This window comes from Hemitrygon akajei, chromosome 11 (assembly GCF_048418815.1).
Source record: "Hemitrygon akajei chromosome 11, sHemAka1.3, whole genome shotgun sequence".
In the NCBI taxonomy this organism is placed as follows: Eukaryota; Metazoa; Chordata; class Chondrichthyes; order Myliobatiformes; family Dasyatidae; genus Hemitrygon; species Hemitrygon akajei.
The window spans coordinates 171100217-171126172 of record NC_133134.1 but is presented as its reverse complement, the minus strand read 5'-3'; the positions used below and the strand labels follow the sequence as shown (position 1 = coordinate 171126172).

Genomic DNA, 25956 nt, shown 5'->3' with positions numbered 1-25956 from the left:
GAAATCCCCACACGGTCATGGTGAGGATGTACAAACTCCTTACAGACAGCAGCAGAGAATGAACCGCAATTGCTGATGCTGTAGAGCGCTACTAACGTGCCACCCTTAACAATACTTACAAGTTTTCCAATATATCCTCGTTATAAAGACACCACTTTGCAGATTTATTCTGGATTAAAAGGGATTCAAGTCATTTTTGTCTTGTCAGGAACTCTCAATTCTGTCATACACCTGCAAATCTCTAAAATTACAGCAGAATAACCAAACTGCAGTACCTCAATATGGTCCAAAAGGATAAGAATTCTTACTTTTATTCCTTTTGAACTACACTTCAGTGCTTGACTGATCGTCTTACAGATCTTATTAACCCTTTCCAAAGTCCTGGTCCACACTTCTGTTTCATAGCAGGGAGGGGCTAACATCCTCTAACACCAATGGAGTTGCTCTTGATTGAGACCAAGTGCCTGAGAGTCTACTCACCCCCCCAATTTCCATTAGATTTCAGCTTATAGTTCAAGTGCCCATTTTTGTCCATATAAAACTTGCAACGATGGAATGGGTGGAATGGGCATTATCCCTTCCACCCACGAGTCCGAGTATCTAAGTGAAGGAGCAATGCTCATAGGTAGACCAATTGCAAAATAATTACCACAATTGTGTTCAAAAACTCTAACACTTAATGAATTGCTTTTAAACTGCAGCCGTTATCGATGTTTAAGAATGTACTCCAGTCAATTTACAAACTCACGCAGAACACCATTCAGCAAATTACGACAGCAAGCAGATCACTGTCCAGATTAACTAGTCCAGATTGCTCATCACCCCCTTGCACACCTCATACACTGCCAGCTTCATTAGCAAACTTTTCATTTGGAGTTTCTACAAAGACATCCACATTCAGCACCTTTGAGTCTGCTCTGCCATTCCATCATAGTTGATTTTATTATCCCTCTCAACCCCATTCTATCGTCTCCCTGCAACCTTTGATGCCCTGACTAATCAAGAATCTATCAACCTTCACTTTAAATAAGCCCAATCACTCTGTTATAATGAATTCCATGGATTCACCACCTCTGGCTAAAGAAATTCCTCTTCATTTCTGTTCTAAAGGAGATTGTGCCCTCTGATGCTCGACTCCCCAGCTCTAGGAAGATAGAAAGGAATGTAAGATTGAGCTCTGTGGAACTACTTGTTACGTACCCTGTAACTGGGTGTCTTACCAGCAAAGATAGAAGTGTCCACTGGAGTCTGGTGGTACTATTTTCAACAGTGTTTATTAGTAAAATATACAAAACAACATCAGTGCAAATATACAGATAATACACGTTAGCAATACTAAACCTAGAAGTGTGGGTATAATAATAATCAATAATAAACAAGCTCTATCGTTGTCTAGGGGATAATGAATTGTCACATGGAAATATAAAGTTCAGTTCAGTTCATGCAGGCTGAGATAGTTGTTGGTCGATGTGTTGTGATTGTTGGAGAGAGAGAGAGAGAGAGAGAGAGAGAGAGAGAGAGAGAGAGAGAGAGAGAGAACGAGAGAACGAGAGAACGAGAGGGCGATCAAACAGTGACAGCTATTGTCCTAGCAAACCTTCCTTTACGATCTTGATCCGTCGATGTGTTGTTGTGGCCATTCAAGTATGACCCCTCTGTCCTTTAGCTAGACCGTTCTTCCGTGGTGGATGCGTCACCCAGGCAAGGGTGGACACACACACAAGCCCCCACCGGCCTCGCTATAAAGACCGTGAGTTAAAATTGACAGATCCTTCATTCGGTCTCCGATGCCCCACACTTTCTCGTGGGTTTCTGATGCTCACTAGTGTGTCTCCTGGTGTGTCTGAGGGGTGTCACCCCAGACCTCACTTTTATCCCCACTCACGGGTCTCAGGTGTCAATCAGGTTTGAATGACTTAACCCATCAAACCAGCCCACTCCGGCTGTCCACTGAGGAATTTTAATGAGCAGGATGGTACCACGTAAACAGCCCTCTCCGCAGCCATAAGTCTTTCGGGAGTCATAACATGGTGGATAAACATAACTCTCTCTCAGGCTGTTATCTCGCCCTTGTCTGAAGCAAATGTTCCAGTCCCAATATGTTTTTGTTCCATCTCTTTCTCTCTCATTAACAGCCTGGCAACAGTAACAGTTTGTGATTCTCCCAGGGGAGGGGACATGGGCAACTCTGCACCCTTCTGCCCATCAGAGTTGTTCATCCTTTGTAACATACTGAAAATAGTTCTCTTGTCACTGAAACCCTTGTTGACTTGGAAGATGTGTTGGTACAATGTAAAACCATAACCCAACAGCAGCTAATCCAAACATATTGATACCTGTCAGAGGTGCTAGGGGCCTCGGCTCAGGTAGCAGGACTCTACTGTAAACTACTACCCTTTGCTTTCAATGCCTGGACTAATCCTGGATCCACCTTGCCACTTTGATTCCATGGATTTACTTTTTGATCCAGTCTACTATGCAAGGCTTTGTTAAGACTTCATTAAGGTCTCCATTTATAAATTGGCAGATGACACTGTGTTGGTCAAAATCTCAGATGGAGATAAGGAAATGAACAGGAATTCCAACAGATTGGCTGGTTGCGTAGTGTTGCAATAACAAGATTGCACACATCAGTCACACCAAGGAACTGATCGTGGACTTCAGGATGGGGAAGTTGAGAAAACACACACCAGTCTTCATCAAGAGAGTTAGTGGTGGAAAGGGTGTGCACTTCAAGTTCCTGGGCATCCCAGGATCTGTCCTGGGCCCAATACAGTAATATCACCACGAAGAAGGCATGCCAGAGGCTCTTTGTTAGGTGCTTGAGGTGCATCATGTCACCAGACCTTTACAAATTCTTATTGATGTACAGTGGAGAACAAGGACTGGTTGCATCACAGCCTGGTACAGAGGCTCCAATGCAGAGGTTTGTAGACTCAGTCAGTTCCGTCACGTGCACGAGCCTCCCCACCATCTATTCCCCCAGGATACCTTCAAGAGGTGGTGCCTCAAGGTGACACCATCCATCAAGGACCCTCAGCATCTGGAACTCACCCTCTTCCCATTACTACCATCAGGGGTACAGGAGCCTGAAGACAAAAAACACCCAACAATTCAGGAACAGCTTCTTCCCTTTTGCCATTAGACCTCTGAATAGTCCAATGGTCCATGAACACCAATTCCATTTTTTGCAATATTTATTTTTCTAATTTATAGCAATTTTGTCTTTACACTGTTCTGCTGCAATAAAACAACAAATTTCATTTCATGCAAGCTAGTGATAATAAAGCTGATTCTGAAAAAAAAATCTTTACAAGCTGCCTCAAACAACATTACCTCTATCCAGTGGTCATCAGCCCCGGTGTTCTGAAGTAAGACACACAGTGGATCAGACTTTGAACCAACATCTTTGTCCATCAAATTCTCACAGGAAATGGTCAACTGCACTTTTGTCACACACTGCGCCATCTGGAAAAGATAAAAGTTCCATGTACTTAAAGCATTTTCTTTACAGGGCATACAGTCACATGACCAATTCCCTCACTGGGCCCATTCACCCTGTTGGCAATGCACACCCGCAGATAAGATTCAGATCTGTTTATTGCCATTCTTCAGTACTCAAGTGTAAAGGAGAACAAATTTATTTTTACTGAGGATCTAATACAGCATAAAAAAAACCAAATACAATAAATATAAAACCCGGAGAATCGTCAGATTAAAAATTGGGTGAGGTGCACTTTGTATTGTTTCCTGCAGATGAGTGAAAAGAATGGGCAAAGCAATTGCCTGAAAATGCCAGCCTGTCACTTTTTATTGTTTAGCCCTGAACTGTAGCCACATCAGTCATTTTGCAATCTGACAAATAAATCAACTCTGTTCAGAGAATTAAGGAATTTCATCTGAGCAGCAGAATTACACAAAAACAAAAGATTCCACAGATGCTGGAAATCCAGAGCAACACACATAAAATACTGGTGAAACTCAGCAGATCAGGCAGCATCTATGCAGAGGATTTAATGGTCTGCGACTCTTCATGTGTGATACTAACTCGGCTCCTTATTAATGCTCACTTCGAAGACACTGCGGAAACTTTGTTCAGTTCCACAGGAGATCCATCTAACTCAGCTCCAGAACATGAATCATCAGAATGCCCCAGGCAACAGTGACTGGTTACCAACACCCATCTGTTACACATGCAGACCAACTCGATAAGCCTTCAAAGGAAAATTATGTAACTCTTCATGTAGACAGTACATTCATTTGCTAAAATTTCTCTTTGGTGCATCTCAGCTTGCTGGTGTAGTTTATCGCATCCACAGCCACTTACAGCTCATGTTCATATTGAACCCAACATTTCAAAAGCACAACACCGGCTCCCCAGTGTTACAGTTCAACTGCCAAAGTGCTCCTTCCAAAATGTCTGCCATGCTTGCTCCTCAATGAGAGCATGAATACTTTACTCATTATATTGGAAAGTGATTTTCTTCACAAAATCTCATGGAGATATTGCAACACTCACCCATAAGACTGGAGAACATTACCTCCGAGTTTATTGTGTAAGGGGATTAAAGGACAGGTAAGATGAAAGAGGCAGTGCTTAAGAGCCTGAATGACCAACGTTTTCCTTCTTCAAACAATTCAAGAACCTGCAGTAATTCAGGGAACCAATCCTGCAACACAGTGCTGGATTGGACTGTATAATTGTTATTTTCCTTGTTTAACTTTCTTCACCCACAGCGTCTCTGGCCATGACTTCCACAGATTCATCACCCTCTGGCTAAAGAATTTCTTTCTCATCTCTGTTCTAAAAGGAGGTCCCTCTGTTCTGAGGCTGTGCCCTCTGTCCCGAACTTGCCCACTAATGGAGCATCTCTCCACATTCACACATCTGCAGACTTGCTAATCATATACCCTTCAGGCAACTTAGACACCAATAGACAATATACTCCACCCAGCTGATGGGTTAGAGGGGGAAATGTGGTTCTTCTGAAGGGCTTGAATGGTCAGCAAGTCAAATCACCTTGGACTTCAACAAAGATATTCAAATGTATATGACACCACCATGGTTTTTAAAGATGGCAATGCTGGCAAGAGGCAATACCCCCAGACTCCAAGGAATGGCAACACACTAAAAATCTGTTTTCCAAAATCTTTGACATCTTGGACAAAGCCAGAGGGAAAAAAAGTATCTGCTGATGAATTTGCTCCAGAATGGAACAGTGCGAGTCGGAGCTGCTGCCTTCGCCACCGCTGCCATGGTTGGATGTGACATCTACAAAGACTCCCGCAAACACACACAAAATGCTGAAGGAACTCAGCAGGTCAAGACAGTCATGTACAGAGGAGGCAACGATTCGGGTCGAGAGCTTTCATCAATTACTCGCCCAGACCTCACCGGACAGCAGCAGCTTCCCAATTTGGAAGGTATCGCAGTTATTTCACCTCCACCCCAGCCACAGCACCGCAGGAGTACTGTATTGTCCTCTACTTCCACCACACGGAAGTGCAGCGGGCGGGGGCGCTCACCCTCCTCCCGAACACAAATGGGGAGGGGCAAAATTGCTGAATTTACAAACAGGCCCCTATTCCGAGAACTAAAAAACTCTCCTCTTGTACACTGGACACGATGTGAATGACCTGGATAGATTTCAGTGTCCAGAAACATGGAAAATGCTCCGTTTTTACTGAAGCAAGACAGAGTTACAGCACTGGCTCTGGAGTGAGGGTACGGTGCTACACCTTTACCGTGTCATACTGCCCCCCCCCCCCCCCCCCACCCACCCACCCACCCACCATATTACAATGTAAAGCTACAACTAGTGCAACAGGCTAACAGAAGCATATTCACCTCGCTCTCGCCCTTCCTCAAATTCCAGCAGCCGCTTTCGTTACTGTCGACCAGCTCCAACCGAGTTATACCCGCCTCCTGCAATGATTGGCTAACTGTTTGAACACGTGTAGGTTATTGGACCACGCTGTTTTCAATCACAAATCAACGCACACATCTGATGAATGGAACTAATTTCCGCCTTGCCGGGCCAGGGCGGGGAGGGAGCGCAGCGCAGCGCACAGATCATTACTGCAAAGCCAGCGCCCAACGCAGGCTCCAAACACAACCGAATTGTGACGGCCTAACAGTCTCACAGCTAACTTTCTCGTTAGTTTTCTCTAGAAACTATACTTCCTGCAACAAAACCAAAACCAACAACTTGCTCTACAGACAATTTCGCCGAAGTTCGTAATCAGATTCTTAAGTGACTTCCAGGTTATGCAATATTATAGTTCCCCTGAAAGCAATAACCTATCAGACAATATCAAAGTAAATGTATTATCAAAGTGCAGTCACCATATACAATCCCGAGATTCATTTTTGTGCTGACATTCACAGTAAACACAAGAAACGCCAACAGAATCGATTGCAGCCAAAAGTATGGACAAACAACCAATGACAACAAACAGTGCAAATACAAAAATAATAATAAATAAACGAAAATATTGAGAACATGAGATGAAGAGTCCTTGAAGATGAGTCCATAGGTTGTGGGAACAGTTCAGTGTTGGGGTGAGTGAAGCTATCCTCTCTGATTCAAGAGCCTGATGGTTGAGGGGTAATAACATTTCCTGAACCTGGTGTGGTGGTATGACTCCTGATGTACCTTCTTCCTGATGGCAGCAGTGTACAGAGAGCATAGCCATGGTGAAGGGTCCTTAATGATGGATGCTTTGTGTAGATGTTCATGCAGACATTCCCAAACTGGGGTCCACGGGCCCCATACTTAATGATTCTGGTCCATGGCAAAAGGGCTTTACCCGTGATGCACTGGGCCATATCCACTTCTTTTTGTAGGGATTTTCCTTGAACATGGTGCAGTCCACTGACTTGAATCAATCCCATAGCCACTCCTCTGCCTTCTGCAACCATCTTTTTGTTGTCCTTCTCTCTGGAGCCTTGTCTTTTAGCTTCTACCTGTCTGCAGGTAGGAGGACAACCAAGTGATGAGGTTTCCTGAATTGTGGAACAGTAGGTAATCCTGATTGTGGTATAGCAGTGGTCAAGTGTTGGGACCCCTGGTGCTACAGATTTTATGTTGATGGTAGCTTACCATTATGACATTCTTGTCTGCACTCTATCAAAGATAGTCAGTCTTCTCTAATCCTTCCAACATGTTCATTCCTAGGAATGTAACCTCAGTACCACTATAAACAAGGACATGTGCATCACGTCCCCTTCCTGAATTCAATGACCAGTTCTTTTCACTTGCTAACCTTAAGGAAAAGGTTGTTGTCATGACACCGTATCTCTGCACTCCACCTCCTTCCTGTCCTCTGATTCATTGTTATTTGAGATACAGTTCATTGAGGAAGGGTATCGTTTGCAAACCTGTAGATGGAGTTGGAGCCGAACCTGGCCACACAGTCATGAGTGAATCGGGGGCTAAGGATGTAACCTTGTGGAGCACCAGTGTTGAGAATAATTACAGCAGAGATGTTGCTGCCTATTTTTACTGACTGTGGTTTGTTGGAAATCAAGGCTGCAATTGCAAAGGGGACGTGTTGAGCTCCAGGTTTAGGAGTTTGGAGGTGAGTTAGCTTGGAATTACAGCATTGAAGACAGCAGTAATCAATAAACAGGTGTCTTTACTGTTCCCAGGACAAGTATAGGGCCTGGGAGATGGCATCTGCCTTACAGCTGTTTCAGTGGTAGGCCAACTGCGGTGAGTTAAAGTTGGCTGGGAGGCTGCACTTACTGCGTGCCATGGCCAGCTTCCCTTGGCACTTAATGATAGTGGACGGCAAAGACATCAGGCAATAGTCATTATAGCACATTACCAACGCTCCCTCTATTTTTTAAGCTGCACGGACCAACTACTGTGCTGTCAAGACATTTTTACATTGCTTGAAAACTGTGTAGCAACAGAAGGCTACGTGCATGGGGGTATTTCAGTTGGGAACACTGCACATTACCTTAGGATGATAGTGGTCTTCTTAAAGAAGGTTGAAGCTCAGGGATTTGGAAGTGTTCAACAGTGGAATAGAAACTGGCCTTCTGGTTTATACTTTCAGCCTTTTGTATCTTCTTTCCAATGGGGGTGGGACAGAAGACCAACTGACCTCATTCTGCTCCTACGTCTTATGGTCTCAGAGAGAGTGTGGGTGGGGCCGTGGCATTTCTGAGGCAGTGATAATTGAAGACAAAGTCCATGGAGGTGAGGCTAGTTTCTGTGATGCACTGAGCTGTGTCCACAACTCTGCAAGTCTCAAGCAGAGAGTTATTATCAATGCCAAGCCAAATTACTTCCAGATAGGAAGCTTCCTGTGCTGTATCGATTCAAAATTGGTGCTATTTAAAGAAGATAATTCATGATCCCAGGTTTCATCCCAGATTTACTTTTAAGAAAATACCTTTTGGTGAAGGTGACAGGGGATGTGTCAAATTTCTTTAGTCTCCTAATGGAGGAGTATTAAAAAGATTGATACATACTCTATTGATCCAAAAGGAAATTACAATGTCACAGTAGCATTACAAGTGCACAGATATACCAATATTAGAAGAGAAGTAAGAAAGAATTAAAAAAAGTTACCTCAAACATTCTAATAGGTGGGGGGGAATCCCTCACCTCCCCGGCTATAGGTGGACTCATTATAGAGCCTAATGGGAGAGGGTAAGGATGAGCTTATACAGTATAGTGCTCTTTGGAGCAGAACGGTTGCCTTAGTCTATTACTAAAAGTGTTCCTCTGTTCAACAAAGGTTGCACGCAGAAGTGAGAAACATTGTCCAATATTGCCAGGATTTTCTGGTGGGTCCTTTATTCTACCACAGCCTCCAATGTGTCCAGTTTGACTCCTATAACAGAGCCAGCATTTCTAATCTGTTTATTAAGCTTGTTGGGATCACCCGTGTTAATGACATTGCCCCAGCACCGCACCGCATAGAAGATTGTACTGGTGACAGCAGACTGGTAGAACATGTGAACATTAGTGGGTTACTCTGTCTTACATGCCTTTTGCTCTTTTACATCTGTGCCATTTGGAAAGAACTTTCCAATTAGTCCATCTGCCCTGGCCATTCTCCATATCCCTAAAATCAGTTCCACTTGAAATATTCATCCAACTTCCTTTCAAAATTAATTTTGAACCTGTTTCCATTTCACTCAAGAAGTTGGTTCCAGAACACGATGACACCTCAGTCAATATAAAGATAAGACCATGAGAAAATCTGTATATGCTGGAAACCTGAGCAACACACACAAAGTGCTGGAGGAACTCAGCAGGCAGGCAGCATCTATGGAAAAGAGTATAGTCAACATTTCGTGCTGAGACCTTTCAGCAGGACTGGAGAAAAAAGGTGAAGACTAAATTTAAAAGCTGAAGGGGAGGAAGGCACATTATTGGGAGTTCGAGATATCTATGTTCATGCCATCAGGTTGGAGGCTACCCAGACGGAATGTAAGGTGTTGTTCCTCCAACCTAAGTGTGACCTGATCGCAACAGGAAAGGAGGCCATGGATTGACATATTGGAATGGGAATTGGAAGTGGAATTAAAATGGATAGCCATCTGGAGATCCTGCTTCTTCTGCCAGATGGAGCATAGCTATTCCCTACCCCCCCTTTTCTGTTTCTCCAGCCCTGTATCTCTTTCACTAATCAACTTCCCAGCTCTTTACTGCATCCTCCCCTCTTCCTGGTTTCATCCATCACCTTGTGCTTCTCCCTCTCTTCTCTTCCCCCCACTTTTTAAACTGACTCATCATTTTTCCCCTCCAGTCCTGCTGAATAGTCTCAGGCCGAAATGTCGACTGTTAACTCTTTTCCATAGATGCTGCCTGGCCTGTTGTGTTCATCCAGCATTTTGTGTGTGTTACTTGTTATAAAGACAAGAGATTCTGCAGATGCTGGAAATCCAGAGCAGCACACAAAATGCTGGCGGAACTCAGCAGGTCAGATAGCATCAATGAAAATGAATTGGCAGAAGCCGAAATAAGATGGGAAGGAGTACACACATAGGTGAAACTTCAACTCACCTACTAGAAATCTCACTGCTGAGATAAATAACTGCTGGTCACTGGTAATGAAAGTTTTGTTGCAGATTCATCATGAGGTTCAATTTAAAGTCCAAATTCTTGTTCATCGATTGAGTCCTTTGGATTCCAATGATAAAACCTCTATTTCTGCTGCTCAGAGACATTTGTCTGGATTTCCTATAGATTTTAATACCTTTCACTCTACCCATCTGTCTAATTTCAAATACTAATTTTTGCCTCAGCCACTAACCCTGCAAGCTGTACAACTGGTATAGGAGTGAAGCATAATAAAACCAGCACCTAGGCTACTGCACAAGTGGTCAGAAGATGCAAAACAGACAGATAAATGCAATTAAGCTGTGTTGGATGGCTGGTCTGAATGCATTAAGTGTAATGGACCCATCAGGTTTATGGCCACCAGCCGCACATGTACTGTGTGACAGCTGAAAACAGTGACTCATACATGTATTGGAGAGCCACCATGGCCTGACCATTCCATCCACACTCACATCCAACCCCTAAATGTGGGTTGCTGTTTGACCTTTGGCCCACTAGTTATTGGCTGGATTTCCAGGAGTTGATCAGTCATAGTCTCAACAAGCTCTAAAGCTACCACTACAAAACAGTCCTTTGATCGACGTAAAGCTCTTCGTGATGCTTCTGGGATGTGAAAAACATCACAAAAATATAAACCTTACCCAGCAATGCAGAAAGTGAGCAGGAAGCAATGTTCCTAATTAAACAAAAGGATCACCTGCCTAAATCTTCCAACAGACAACCACCATCATAACAAATGTACAAAATACCCAATGAGCTGTTTTTACCTTCACTGCCTTTGATCTGGAGAAATATCTGTTGAGAAGTCCAAAGTCATACCTTAGTCACTAACCCATTTATTCCCAGGGCATCATGCTTTTCTTTCCTGCAAACAGTATTGGAAGTAGAACCAGTCTGCCTGAAGCCTGTGAGCTTTTACATTGTACAGTGGGCTTCTGCTCTACACCTTCACCAATACCATGTGTACAATGTCCTGTGTATGTTACTCAAAATGGCTTCTTTGGTTTGTTAAGAGTAGGAATGCTTCTTTGTCTGATAAGTGTTTCTCTCGCAGTTGTTTAGCTTTAGACTTGCTGATATGGGGATTGTATTCATTTGTTAACCAATGGGGAATGTTATTTTGTCTTGTGAGGCTGGGAGCTTGGGGGGTTTTCGCGGTCTTTTGAGGAGAGTCGAGAGGAAGACGCCGAGGAAGGTGGACGTGCGCTGCACTGCTTGGTTGACCACCGGGGGTGGTCCCAGGTGCGAAGACGTGGAGGTCGGAGGCAAGCGACCAGGGGTTGAATGGTTCGATGGTTGAGCTCCAACGATGTGCACTAAACTGACTGAACTTTGATAAGTTGGCGCCTTTTGTTTTTTTCTTTCCTTTCATATATATTGTGTTGCCTAGTACTCTTTTAGTTTTAGTAAACTCTTTAAAGTGTATTTCATAACGGTATCTGGTGTGAATTTGATACTGTGTGCGGGCGCGAGGCATAAACTTGATTTTCACAGCACCTGCGTGTACGGGAGGTGGGGTTGGTGTGTGGCTGGATCTCCTTTTCCCCTAGACATATACCAGCCTGTTGGGTAAGTGTTACACATGATACCGACCTCCTTTAATATCACTCATCTCAGCTCATCTGTTGACTGGAGTGAGTTTACGAGCAAGACTAGAGTTTAGGACTTTGGCACCTATGAGCTCAGCACCATCTAGTCTACCAATATTAGGTTCTCAATTGTGCCCTTTATGACCTTGCCCTCCATCTCCACCTCTGAAACCACCCAAGGATTTTGTGAGCCTCTTGAAAATACCTCATTTCCTTTGCTGTAGCATTGGTAACTGTGTCTAGAGCTTGGGCACAACATCTCAATTCATTCCTTCAACAGCTCATTCAAACATTCCTCACTGAATATTATAGCTCCCTACATCCCTGCAAAACACATTATTAAGTTGGCTTTGCTAAATGGCTGGCTCAGAAAAAGCTTAAGAAATTTGTAAGACCACAAGATATAGAAGCAGAATTAGGCCATTTGGCCCATCAAGCCTGCTCTACCATTTTATCATAGCTGATCTACTTTTTCTCAGCCCCAGTTTTGAGCCTTCTCCCCATATCCCTTCGTGCCCTGACCATCAAGAATCTATCAACCTTTTTCTTAAATATACGAAAAGACTTGGACTCTATAGCCACTTGTGATAATGAATTCCACAGATTCACCATTCTCTGGCTAAAGAAATTCCTCATCTCCATTCTAAAAAGACACCCCTCTATTCTGAGGTTGTGTCCTCCGGTCTCAGACTCTCCCACCATAGGAAACATCCTCTCCACATCCACTCCATCAAGACCTTTCACCATTTGATAGGTTTCAATGTGGTCGCCCCTCAATCTTCTGAATTCCAGTGAATTCAGGCCATCAAACACTCTTCATATTTCCAAGAACCTTCTCCACAGTAATGGCAACTTCACATCCTTCTGACCCCTGACACTCTCAAATTTCCACGATACTGCTAGTATCTTCCACAGTGAAAAATGATGCAAAATACTGATTCAGTTTGTCTGCTATTTCCTTGTGCCCCATTACTACCTCTGCAGCATCATTTTCCAGCGGTCTGACATTCTCTTTCACCTCTCTTTTACACTTTATGTATCTGAAGAAACTTTTTGTACCATCTTTAACATTACTGGCTGGTTTACTTTCATACTCCATCCTTTCGTCTGTGTTATCCAAATAGCAACTATCCTAATTCTACTTCTTTGCTCTCAGGCACAGCCCCAAAGTTGCATCACATCCACATATATTTCAAATGTAAGTGCTTGCCCCCTACATTCTCTCAGCTAGCATGCTCCAGACCTTCATCACTTTTTGGGTGTGAACAAAATTATTCCTCTTTCTCCTCCAGTTCTTCCGTTGAACAAGAAAGCAGCGCCCATCATCCAGGCTGTACTCAATGCTGCCTTTGAGTAGAAAGCACAGGAACCTTAGGTCCCACAGCAGACGTTCAGGAGTAGTGATTACCCTACAACTACCATCAGGCTCCTCAACCAGCATGGTTAACTTCACTGAGCTCAACACTGAATTAATTCCACAACCTATGGACTCACTTTCAAGGAGTATTCCAATGAGAATACTGTTCTCAGTATCATTATTATTGTTGTTTGTATTTGCAGTTTGTCTTCTTTTGCTCATTTGTTGTTTGTGTGCAGTTTTTCATTGATTCCATTACATTTTTGTTCCACTATGAATGCCTGCAAGAAAATGAATCTCAGGGTGGTAGATGGTGACACATACGTACTTTGATAATAAATGAATTTTGAACTTAAATCAATGCCCATAGATTATTGAGATCTCATGACTCCTCCCTAACACTTATTTTGTTTGTTTGTAAAACAAACCCATTTTTCCCACATAACTAAATCTCATTGGTTTTATTTTACTGAAGTAGCGATGAAGTGATTTAATTGCTGATCTTGTATGATATCTCCGTTTCCACGGCCACTTGTCAAATATTTCAAACCTGTGTTGTATCAGCTTCCACTGAAGTTGAATTTGAGTCATCACTTCCTGTTATAACATTACTTGGATTTATGAGTTGCTACCTAATACTGTTAATTAATCACATAGTGTACAGTAAATACTTCCGGACAAATGCCACAATGGTTATCTTAGTCTAACTGCTCATCACAAGGTACTGACCATGACACAGTAAGTCAGTTACCTTTTACAAACTTCACTCCAGGGATCTGAGCACAGACCCCAGATCAACCCTCCCATTACGGCACTCAAAGCATGACATATGGTCAAAGCCAATATCTTCAGTATTAGACACGAAAGCAGAGCTACTCTCAAGTGAAAGGACCCAATGAAAAGGAACAGCCCACTCACCCATCACCCTACATATCTTGTCTCTCAACTCCATTTTTACCATCCTGACTTGGAAATATATCAAACACAAGGGATTCTGCAGATGCTGGAAATCCAGAGTAACACACAGAAAATGCTGGAGGAACTCAGCAGGTCAGGCAGCATTACTCTTCCTTTCCAGACCTGATGAAGGGTCTTGGCCCAAAATGTTGACTGCTTATTCATTTCTGTAGATGCAGTCTGACCTGCTGAGATCCTCCAGCATTGTGTGTTACTCTGGATTTCCAGCATCTGCAAAATCTCTCATTTTGATCATATACTCTATGTCACCATTTTGCCGAGAATAAATTCTTAACACAAGAAAAGCAATAGTTCAAAGTTGTTTAGGAATGGACATTAAACACAATACCAGCAACAGTACCACAATAAGAACACATTCATTTGGCTAATAGACCCATTTTTTATTGATCTTGCTTCCAAAGATCAATTTACCAAAGATGTACAGCTTTGAGAAAATGATTCCAATTCCTATGCGTGAAAACATACCTCCTAATTCCCTTCCAAAGAGTCGCTCTAACATTGCTATATGCATCTCTGCTGGAGGAACTGTGACATCTTCATCAGAAAGCCTGCAGCAGAATGGGCAAACTGATGTTGGTTTTGACAGTAATGCTCACAGCTAGTTGTGATCTAGCCTAACAAGTCCTTTGATCATCATGGAGCAACCTTATTATTGCTTCAACTTGCTATTTATGGGAGTTTTTTGTATGCAAATTAACTACACTTGAACACACTGCAGCAGAAACCACATCTCCCACGTCATGAATGTTTTGAGACATCCTGCAGTTGGGGAAAATACAGGGCAATTCATTATTGCTTTAGTCTAAAAAAATTATGTATGCAAGACACTCCATCTTATATCGTTCACTAAAATTGCTATTGTGTGTGGGCTGCAACTGCACTGAATGTGTTAATGAATAAAAACACAAAGAGGAACAGTAAGCCATTCTGGCCCTCAAGGACACCCACAATTGAAGATCACAGCTTATGTTCCTGCCCTAGTCCCACATATCTCAAACTGTTTCATTTCCAGAAATCTGTCAATGACTAAGCCTTCACTCCTCAGGCATTGACTCAACATTCTTGTTGGATTGGGGTTCAGAATTGTCATTTTCTTTGTAGTTTAACTTTCCTATGCTTGTTTGTGTTTTAATATAATCATCTATGTGTGTTATTATTCACTGAAATGTGGTCAGTGGTGGATATCATAATACTTGAATCGGTTATCTCATTAGTTAACTGTTATCTCAGATCTGCTGAGAGGACCATGATTACTTTTCCTCTTTCCTTTATTGCTCCAGTCACAACTCTTTTTTACTTTTGTAACTCTTAATTAAACAACTGTAAGCTATTCAGGACATGAACATAGACCATGTAATGAGATCAGGACCAAGTTGTACTCCAATTCCTCTGCTTGCCTCTGATTCACAATTTCCCAACAACACTCAATCTCAGCCTTGACTGGGCCCCTTTACTCCCTGGAGTGAAGTGGAGTAATGAGGCACACTTTCTCTAGTGTGCCTCATTTCCACTGCACTGTGACAAACAGAACCAAACTATAGGAACACAGCCCTCAGCCCATGATGTCTGCACCAATGATATCCAATTAAACTAATCCCTTCTGTCTGCACGTGATCCACATCTCTGTTCCCTGCGTATTCATGTGACTAAAGGTGTTCCTAACAATTCACCAGTGGTCACACCCAGTGATTCGAAGCACGGAGTCATGCAGCACAGAAACAGGCCCTTTAGCCCACCCTATACATACTTATTTACACAAATCCTATTTAGGAGTCTGTTTGGAGCTTTCTATCCCTTGACAATTTAAGTATTTGTCTCAAATCCACCTCAGTTAATGGTAGGGGTCCTTGTCATAAAAAAGGTTGGGAACCCATTCTAGATGCTTCCTTAATGTGCCCACTTGTTCTGAATTACCCCACCAGAGAAATTGATGTTCCCCTCTTCACCTGCTGAATATATACATTTTAATTAAGCATAATCCTCATTTAGGAAATGGAGATCAGATTAATTTCCATGGCACTAATTAAATCACTCTTCCAAGAAGTTCCAAGAACTCTGCCTTGTTGACTGTAAGATTGTAGGATTACAACCTGCCCTCACACAAGATTTTCCAAAGATATTTCATGTCATGTGTCAATGATAATTAATCTGATTCTGATATCCATAGCTCCTCATACATCCCCACCAGAAGAGACATTTCAGGCGGAGATAAATCAGACATCACTGAGGGGTAGGAGCAGATTCATGTCAGTTTATCGAAACACACAGTGAAGTGCGTCATTTACACTAACAACCAACCCACCCAAGGTCACCGCACATTCTGGTGCCAACACAGCACGTCTACAATGTTCAGCAGGTGACAGGGGTGAAATTTGCTATGGGTACATTTAGCACCAAGGTCAGGAAGTGATTTGTAGAACAAGTTATAATGACAGGGAAATGTGCTTCAGGATAGGAAACTGAGAGGCACAAGTTATTTATACAGCCAGCCAATGGTTGGGGGCAGGGAGGATATCTGCATGAATAAAGTAAGACGGCCCAAACAGCACGCTTGTCCCATTTTCTGGAACTGTTAAACCACTTCAGGCATGTCGTTAATGAGGGAGACATATCTAAAATGGCAATTGACTAAGTGGAGAAGTGGCCTCCACAACTTTACGCTGTCTCTGGAATGGCAAAGACTCTCTTAACCAATACCCAGAAATCATTTTAAACTTCCTTACTATGTGGATTTTCTTAAAATACACAAATCAACAGGAAGTCAAAGTCATTGAGTTTCTGAATGTTAACAGCTCTCAGCATTCTCTATATAGCACTGAGCTATTTGGAAATGGATACATGGTCGCCCACTTAGCACTAAAGTGAAACGGAATTGCTTCATCCAGTGGACAGACTTCACAATTTTCTAGTTTTTGGTGTCACAGATCTAATTCAAATATGTGATTTCTAGGATTCTGTCACCTGGGAAATCAATAGACATGGAGATCTGGCTGGAAAGTGAAGATCAGCCATTATCTTATTGAAGGTGGAGTAGGCTTATGTGACTAAATGGACTTACTCCATAATTACTGGGTCTGAATGATGGAAAACAACACAACTACGGAGTACTTGCACTAGAAGAACTGCAGCAGTTCAAGGAGGCAGCTCACCACACCACTTGGAGAGAGTCGGGATATTTAATAAATTTTGACATTGCCCCCATAGAGTACTACAGCATAGAAACATGCCCTCTGGCTAGTCCGTACCAAATTGTTAACTTGCCTAATGCTTTCAACCTGCAGCTGGATCATAACTCCCTTTTAAATATATAAAAAAAGATACTCCTTCTTGGGAGATCCGTCAAAACTTCAGGAAAAAGAAGTCCGAATTACATAACTGTCAACTAAACTGGCTGGAGTTTAGAAGAATGGTGGGGGGTGGTGGTGTTGAGAATCTTACTGAAACCTGCTGAATATTGAAAGGCCTAGACAGAGTGGACATGGAGAGAACGTTTCCTACAGTGGGGGAATCTGGGACCAGAGGGTATAGTCTCAGGATAGAGAGATGTCTATTTATACCAGATGAGGAGGAAAAAGGATCTAGTGCTTCATCCAGAGATATGGTGTAATTTCTTTAGCTGGAGGGTGGTGAATCTGTGGAATTCATTGCCACAGATGGCTGTGGGGGTCAAGGCATTAGGTACATTTAAAGCAGAGCTTGATAGGTTCTAGATTAGTCAGGATGTCAAAGGTTACAGAGAAAAGGCAGGAAAATACGGTAGAGAGGAATAATAAATCAGCTATGATCGAATAGGCCGCAGACTCGACAAGTTGAATGGCCTATTTCTGTTCCTATGCCTTATGGCGTAACATCAGAAATATCATTGACCACCCCTTATTACTAGGACTAACGCACAGTCGGATAACTTAGATTTAGGGATTCCCAAACTTTTTTATACCAGGGACCCTTACCATTAACTGAAGGATCTGTGGACTCCAGGTTGGAAACCCCTGTTTTAGAGAGAAAAGTTTCTCACCCTTCACCCTATACACGTTCATCAAGTCAGGTCATCCTTGGCCTCATATGTTCCAAGAAAAACATACCCACTCTATCCAGTCATCATCTCATGTTTAGTTTATGCCATCGCTCCCTGTAACGTTGGGGATTCTGAAAACATGCTGGAAAATCTCAGCTGCAGTACTTTTGAGGCCAATACATGCCAGTGTGCCATGACCCAGTCTATATACTGCACTCCAAATGTCTAACCATGGATTTGTCTAGCTGAGACAAAACTTCGTAACTTCAGTGTTTAGGACAAGTTCATGGATATGAAAGGTTTCCAACCTGGGGTCCATGGTATTGGTCCATGGCATAAAAAAGGTTCAGAGGGATTTGGGCCAAATGGAGGACTATGGGGTAGGAAAGGGTTAGATTTATTTTAGGGTAGGTTAAAAGGTTTGCACAACATCGTGGGCTGAAGGACCTGTAATGTGCTGTAACATTCTATGTTCTAAATAGGACCAGCTCAGCAAGTTAGATGAGTCAGGCCAGACAGCCTGTTTCTTTGCTGTATATCTATGAATTAAACACATCTACCAAATATACAATTCAAAACAATCTTACTGAATATGCAAAACCTTCTGTTAAAACTTACACACCTGTCTGTTTTCAAGGGAGAATCTACGATGAAAGTTATGCTGTTCCTCTCCAGTCTCCTGACAGATTTCAATGAGGTTTTATACATAAAGAGTCTACAAAGCTTTAATGGGCTAAAATGCTTCTATTTTCATACAATGTTGGCCTTAATTTCAGGAGGATTAGAATGCTAAGGCATTTTAAGGCACTGATTGGACCACATTTGGAGTACAGCGTGCAGCTTTGTGTCCCTTATCCAAGAAAGGATGTGCTGGCATTGGAGGGGCCCAGAGGTTTACAAGAATTATACTGGGAATGAAGGGTTAACATATGGGGAGCATTTGATGGCTTGAGACATATTCACTGGAGTTTATAAGAATGGAGCAGGGGGAATTCTCATTGAAACACAATGAATATTGAAAGGCCTGGATAAGAGTGGACGTTGAGAGGATATTTCCAATAGTGGGAGAGTCTATGACCAGATCAGAAGGACATCCATTTAGAACAGAGATGAGCAAGAATTTTTTTAGCTAGAGGGTGGTGAATGTTGGATCTCATTGCCATAGACAGCTGTGGAGACCAAGTCATTAAGTATATTTAAAGTAGAGACTGGAAGTTCTCGATTAATAAGGGTGTTACAAATTGTGGAGAGAAGGCAGGACAATGCAGTTGAAAGGGATAATCAGCCATGATCCAATGGCAGAGCAGATCTGGAGGGCTGAATGGTCTCATTCTGTCTCTATGTCTTATAGTTTTACCAAAAACACAGGCAAATATTGCAATGAGCACTGTCAAAACAGGTTTACACTATTTACCAGAGTTTGTGATGTGAAACCTGTTAATTTGCTGGGTGACATCCAATTGACAAAATCCTTGGAACTCACTTGGAGCCAATTTTACTCAATTAAGAAGGTGCTAATGCCAGATAAATTTCAACCTATTGGCACCCAAGTGATTAAAATGATTGGGTGCTGCCAGTTAATTGGAGAGACAGGAAGCTTATAGCAGGGAAGGTGGCCATTTGGCTCAACGTCTGTAGCACGAAGCACGAACAATTCAGCTCATTATACTCTGGCGCCCTTTTCTCCAGAACCCTGCAAATGCTCTTCTTTTTCTGTTGAATACCACTACAGGACATCCCTCACATGGCAGTGTGTTCCTGTCCCTAACATCAAAACTCTCATACAGTTATCCATAGTCACATCTTTGGCCAATCACTTGTACTGCATTATTGTCCACATGATGTTTAGTACGTCTCAGATCCCTTCTCAACCTCCTGTGCACCAAAGAGCAAAACCTACCCTCTTCAATCTTTCTGGAAAACTAACTTCCTTAATCTGTGGAAACATTCCAGAAAATATCTCTGTACACCATGGAATTTCTTCTCAGCGTACTTCAACTGTGGTGCACAGAACGGTATACAAAAACTTAGTTGTCACAAAAACCAGAGTTTTTATTTATCATGTCTTCGCTGCTCTTTTGATAGTTTTTTTTGTGAAGTGTCAGTGAGTTCTTCAGTCTATTAGAAATATCCTCTCAAAGTCCACTCAAATCAAGACATTAATTCTATTGTATTTCTCAGTTCTACTGTGAATGTCTCAGGTTAGTATGTGGTGACATAGGATAATAAATTTATTTTGAACTTTGAGGGAAGTGTAGTTGATGTGGTGTATACAGAACTCCAAAAGCACCATAAAAAGGCAGTGATTATACTTTAGACATTAGAAAATTTTATTTGGGAAGGCAAGAGACGTCAGTTTCAGTACCCTCGACGTCATGATGTCACAGCTGACTTGGAACTGACACATTGGCTCAATCATTACATTAGCAGGACTCCTGGCCGTTTCAGCTCAATTACAGTGGAGATCGCCATCAACAGCATGCCTTTGCTACGTCAAGACTCAATTCATTTATGGCTCCTACACCTCCAATTTTAATCAGTCTATCTTCAACTGCCATGACCTTAACGCTTACTTTTAGTGATGCTTTTTAAAACCAAGCTTCACTGAGATTTCTTCTTGTATCCAGGTACCAAAATTTGTTTAATAATCACTGCTCTAAAGCACAAGATATTATACTGCATTTTATAAATCCAGGATTTGAACTATTAAGCTTGCTGTACAAGAGAAATACACATATGTACACCCTGTCTGAATGCCCTGCCACCTCACCTCTGCCAACTCAGACACACTCTATCCTGCACTGATCACTTTTCATCTTTTATTGCTGCTGTTTCATACATTTACATGACAGTTCATTTTATTATAATAGTCAGTAACATTATATTGTCTTATATAAACATGCACCTTAACCTGTCAGTCTTAAGGCCATGAAACTCAGGGATTGTGCTAACAATATTTGGCGACTGCATGTGCTGCATTTTGGACCCTGGCCCCAGAGGAACACTGTTTCATTTAGCTATATACATGTGTACTGTGCATGTATGGTTGAATGACAATTAGCTTGAACTTGAAGTGTTCGCACTGGCTCCTCCAACTGGTTTACACATACAATCACTGATCTGCGGCCATCCAAGTCAGTTACAGAAATAACACGAGTAAAAATTCACTGTTCATTTCCTTTAATTCATCTTGTTTGTGCAGTTCTGATTCTTTAGGAGACAATCAGTTTTCAATCAATTCTAACAGATTTCCTCTGATACCAGAGGTTCTTAGTTTATGCCCCGTTTTTTAAGCAATGCCTTGACAAATGCCCTTTTGGAAACTGAAATACGCTACATCTACAGGTTACCCTCTGTCAACTCTCATTATCACACCCTCAGAATTCAAGCAACTTTGACAACATGATTTCTCTCTCGTGAAAAGATGTCGGCAAGATTTAATTGTCTACATTCATAGTGCTCAAAATTCTCACATCCTATAGTCCAGTCATTCAATGTCATAACTGAACCACTTTTACTTATAACCATATCATAAGGCTTCACAAATACATGGTTGCATGAAAGCCTTTTAAAAGATTAGGTAAGTAGGCAATTAATATGCAGTCATCTTTTTGTGGGTACTTATAATAGTCATAAAAGTTCAAAGTATATACTTAAAGATAGCTCTGCTCAGAAATCTAAGCTGCTGGTAGCACATTTTGTTTCTGGTCTAAAACTAGGCACAACTCCATACTTGGAAAGCAAGATACAATAAGCACTGTTCTGTTCCAGCCTTGTCCCTTAAAAAGCCAATTGTTCAAAGGCTTCAACACTATCATGCACATCTCAGACACAGCGTAATCAGAAGCCCATGAGAAAAACAATGAATAGATGAAACATTTACTTCTCCAAAATCAATTTCATGTTAAGTGAACTGGGATGGCCAAGGTTGATGGATTTTGTGCACGCTGCCAGGGATAGATTATGGGGTGACTGACTATACTTTTATTAAGACCATAAGACATAGCAGCAGAATGAAACAATTTAGTTTGGCCTGGTGACTGATTTATTTCCTTCACCTGTCCCATCCCATTTTCCCGCCTTCTCCCCATAACCTTTAACACCCTTACTATTCAAGAATCTATTGACCTATGCTTTATTAGAGGGTTACATTAAATGAAAAATAATCATAAACACCTTCCATTTTAATATAGTAAAATATCCCACAGAAACATTGAAAAAATAGTCAAGTTTGGTATTAGAGATAACTTCATGGAATATTCTAGAAGGAAGCAAAGTAAGGGGAATTCCAGTGTGTCAGACATTGACAGCCAAAAGCAAGCTATCATTTAATTAAAAACAAGATTAGATTAGAATGAGATGACATTTTCAAAATGTTCTTAAATGCAATCTTTCATTTGGATTAGCCATGAAAAAGCAGCAACAGACAACAATCCAATGAAATTTAATTTTAGGATTAATGCAGCCTTGGTTTGGAGATTCTTGAGCAGACATTGTAGTTTTATGTGCAGTTAGAAAACCAAAACTCAATTTGCAGCAGGAGAATAGCTAGAATGGAACTGCAAAGACTTAGTAGAGGGGTATTCAATGAGGGTGAACAAGAAAGAAGTACCTCCCTCAGGAGAGAGGTCAATTAAGTGAATGAAGTAACAGGAATTTTATTTGGTTTTCAGATAACAGAAAGCTCATTGCTTGGGAAGGAACTACATACCAGTCTGTACAACTGTGGTGGGTGACAAGTATAACAAGATGACAGACTAAGCATTAGAAAGCGGCATTAGACTCAATAGCACTCTTTGGACATCATGGACTCCCTCGGTGATGTGCATGCTTAATGAATCATCGATATAGTTAAGTATAATACTGCTCTAAAGGATTATGCTGTTGAAGTGCAAGTAGGTTACACTGATTTTCAAATTTACCACAACATGCATGGTAAAGGAATGCTGTGCAACTCCAGAGTGGTTTTGGTATATTTTTGGCAATATATCAGGGCAACAGGATAATGTAATTAGGAGTATCATAAACATATTGTGCATAAATTTAAACTACTTTTCCTGTACTTTTGTTGTCCTGTCACTTATCATCCAACAAGCCAAGCTGGTTCTAATATATTTAATAAACCAATATAAATCATCAAAACGTGACCCAAGTTTACAGATCACATAATCTGGTTATGAGGCAGATGCTAGGAAGGAATTCACCATTGAAATAAATCTTCAGTATACAAAAGCCAGTGATCACCAACAATTCACATAATGTAGATTCCAACAGCAAACAGAATGCATGATCAGATATGACAGCATTACAACTGACCCGTTGGCCCATTACACCTGCAATTTCATTAAAAGAGCCAGGCAACTTATCCCTCTCCACACGCTCACCTTGTAAGCTTTTTATCTCTCCCCTTTAATTATTTACCTGATGCATTTGGAGTCCATTTGGCTAATGAAAATATGACAAATAATCACATGAATTGAAATAAAAATATTGTAATTCAAGTTCCAAAGCAATACCTTGAAATAAATGAATTTTTATAGCACTGAGGCCTTTCAGCATATTGTATTTAAGTCTAGAGCAAGGGTTCCCAACCTTTTTTTAAAATGCCATGGGCCCCTATCATTAACAGATGAGTCCATGGATCCCAGATTGGGAACCTCTGGTCTTAAGCTTTCTGGTCTAGTCTGGTCTGGTCCTGCTTCACTGCTCTGTCAGCAGTACAATTAATCACGAAGGTACTTTTCAGATGGGATGGGAGTTTTTTTGACTCCACCATTCTTTCATATCTGGTGAAAAAACCCTCACCTTTCCACCAATGGCATTAAATCAATGCCGTAAAAAAAGAGTGAAGCTAGATCTAGACAACAACACACACAAAATGCTGCTGTGTTCCACCAGCATTTTGTGTGTTGTTGTTTGAATTTCCAGCATCTGCAGATTTCCTCGTGTGAAACTAGATCTAGGCCTTTTTTTTAAGCAAGTTGGTTAAATCTACCCTTAACCTCTATTGCTCCAAAGGGGGAAAACCCAGCTGGCTAGTTGCACAACTAAGCTTCCTTAATCCTAAGTAATAATCAAACAATCTCAATATTATTATGGCATTGTATCATTAATGGAGTGTGGTGATCAGAACTGTTCATAGCACTCCAGCTCAGACCAACTCGTATATCTTGAATCTTAAAAAGACAGATCTAGCATGTGCTTATTGGCCAAGAACTAGAACAGATGAGCAGGGAAGGCATGTGTTCCAAGTCCTTACCCATTTTAACTACATGCCCAATTTCAGATATTTTTGAACATGCAGCCAACAGGCCCTTTCCTCTAAATGTCTCAATATCCTTTATTTACCAGTTTCTTCATTACCTAACTTCATTTAAGGTGAGAAGGGCAAAGTTTAAGGCAGCCCTGATTAAGGGTCTCAATCCAAACTGCAAGCTGTTTATTCCTCTCTGTTAGAAGGAAGCTGCCTGACCAGCTGAGTTCCTCCAGCATTGTGTGTGCATTGATGTTGGTATTGCTGTCAAGGGGTTTTCCCTCTCTCTCTCTCTCTGAGTCCAGTGCCCAGACTTGGATGCATTAGAGCAGAAAAAGACTAACCAGTGATTTCATTAAACCCTTCATAAATATTTCTTTTGTATTTGTATTAATATGATTATTTCCTAATTGATCGGGGCATCAAAGGATACGGCGAGAAGGCAGATGTATGGGGTTGAGTGGGATCTGGGATCAGCCATGATGGAATGGCATAGCAGACTCGATGGACTGAATGGCCTAATTCTGCTCCTATGGTCACATTTTGATGATTTATATTTATGGTCTTATAAAGCCAAGACCTTTATTTCCCCCATTAAATTCTCACCTTGCCTCTAAAGCTTTCAGTAGGTTTAAGTCCAGATCTGCTTCTGGATATCCTTTTAAAACGCATATTGACTTTTATTTCAATAGACAATAGACAGTAGGTGCAGCAGTAGGCCATTCGGCCCTTCTAGCCAGCACCACCATTCACTGTGATCATAGTTGATCATACACAATCAGTACCCAGTTCCTGCCCTCTCCCCATATCCCTTGATCCCACTATCTATAAGAGCTCTATCTAACACTCTCTTGAATGCATCCAGAGACTTGGCCTCCACTGCCTTCTGGGGCAGAGCATTCCACATATCCACCACTCTCTGGGTGAAAAAGTTTTTCCGCATCTCTGTTCAAAATGGCCTACCTCTTATTCTTAAACTGTGGCCTCTAGTTCTGGACTCACCCATCAGCGGGAACATGCTTCCTGCCTCCAGCGTGTCCAATCCCATAATAATCTTATATAGTTCAATTAGATCCCCTCTCATCCTTCTAAATTCCAGTGTATACAAGCCCAGTCGCTCCAATCTTTCAACATATGACAGTCCCGCCATTCCGGAAATTAACCTTGTGAACCTACGCTGCACTCCCTCAATAGCAAGAATGTCCTTCCTCAAATTTGGAGACCAAAACTGCACACAATACTCCAGGTGGGGTCTCACCAGGGCCCTGTACAGCTGCAGAAGGACCTTTTTACTCCTATACTCAATTCTTTTTGTTATAAAGGCCAGCATGCCATTAGCTTTCTTCACTGCCTGCTGTACCTGCATGCTTGCTTTCATTGACTGATGTACAAGAACACCTAGATCTCATTGTACTTCCCCTTTTCCTAACTTGACTCCATTTAGATAGTAATCTGCCTTCCTGTTCTTGCCACCAAAGTGGATAACCTCACATTTATCCACATTAAACTGCATCTGCCATACATTTGCCCACTCACCCAACCTGTCCAAGTCACCCTGCATTCTCATAACATCTTCCTGACATTTCACACTGCCACCCAGCTTTGTGTCATCGGCAAATTTGCTAATGTTACTTTTAATCCCTTCATCTAAATCATTAATGTATATTGTAAACAGCTGCGGT

At 41.7% G+C, this 25956-nt stretch overlaps 1 protein-coding gene across 6 annotated transcripts in view; it reads right to left on the bottom strand.

Moving 5' to 3' along the window:
- cpne1 (copine I) overlaps nt 1-25956 on the bottom strand; it is a 75516-nt gene that overhangs the window by 25445 nt on the left and 24115 nt on the right. For 5 of the 6 annotated variants that reach the window (XM_073062249.1, XM_073062253.1, XM_073062248.1 and 2 more), the window contains one exon: nt 3337-3468. In XM_073062249.1, coding sequence (XP_072918350.1) covers nt 3337-3468 — 132 coding nt within the window. Of the gene's footprint in view, nt 1-3336; nt 3469-5848; nt 5919-25956 lie in introns of those variants that run through there. The other variant, XM_073062250.1, reaches the window with a different exon arrangement.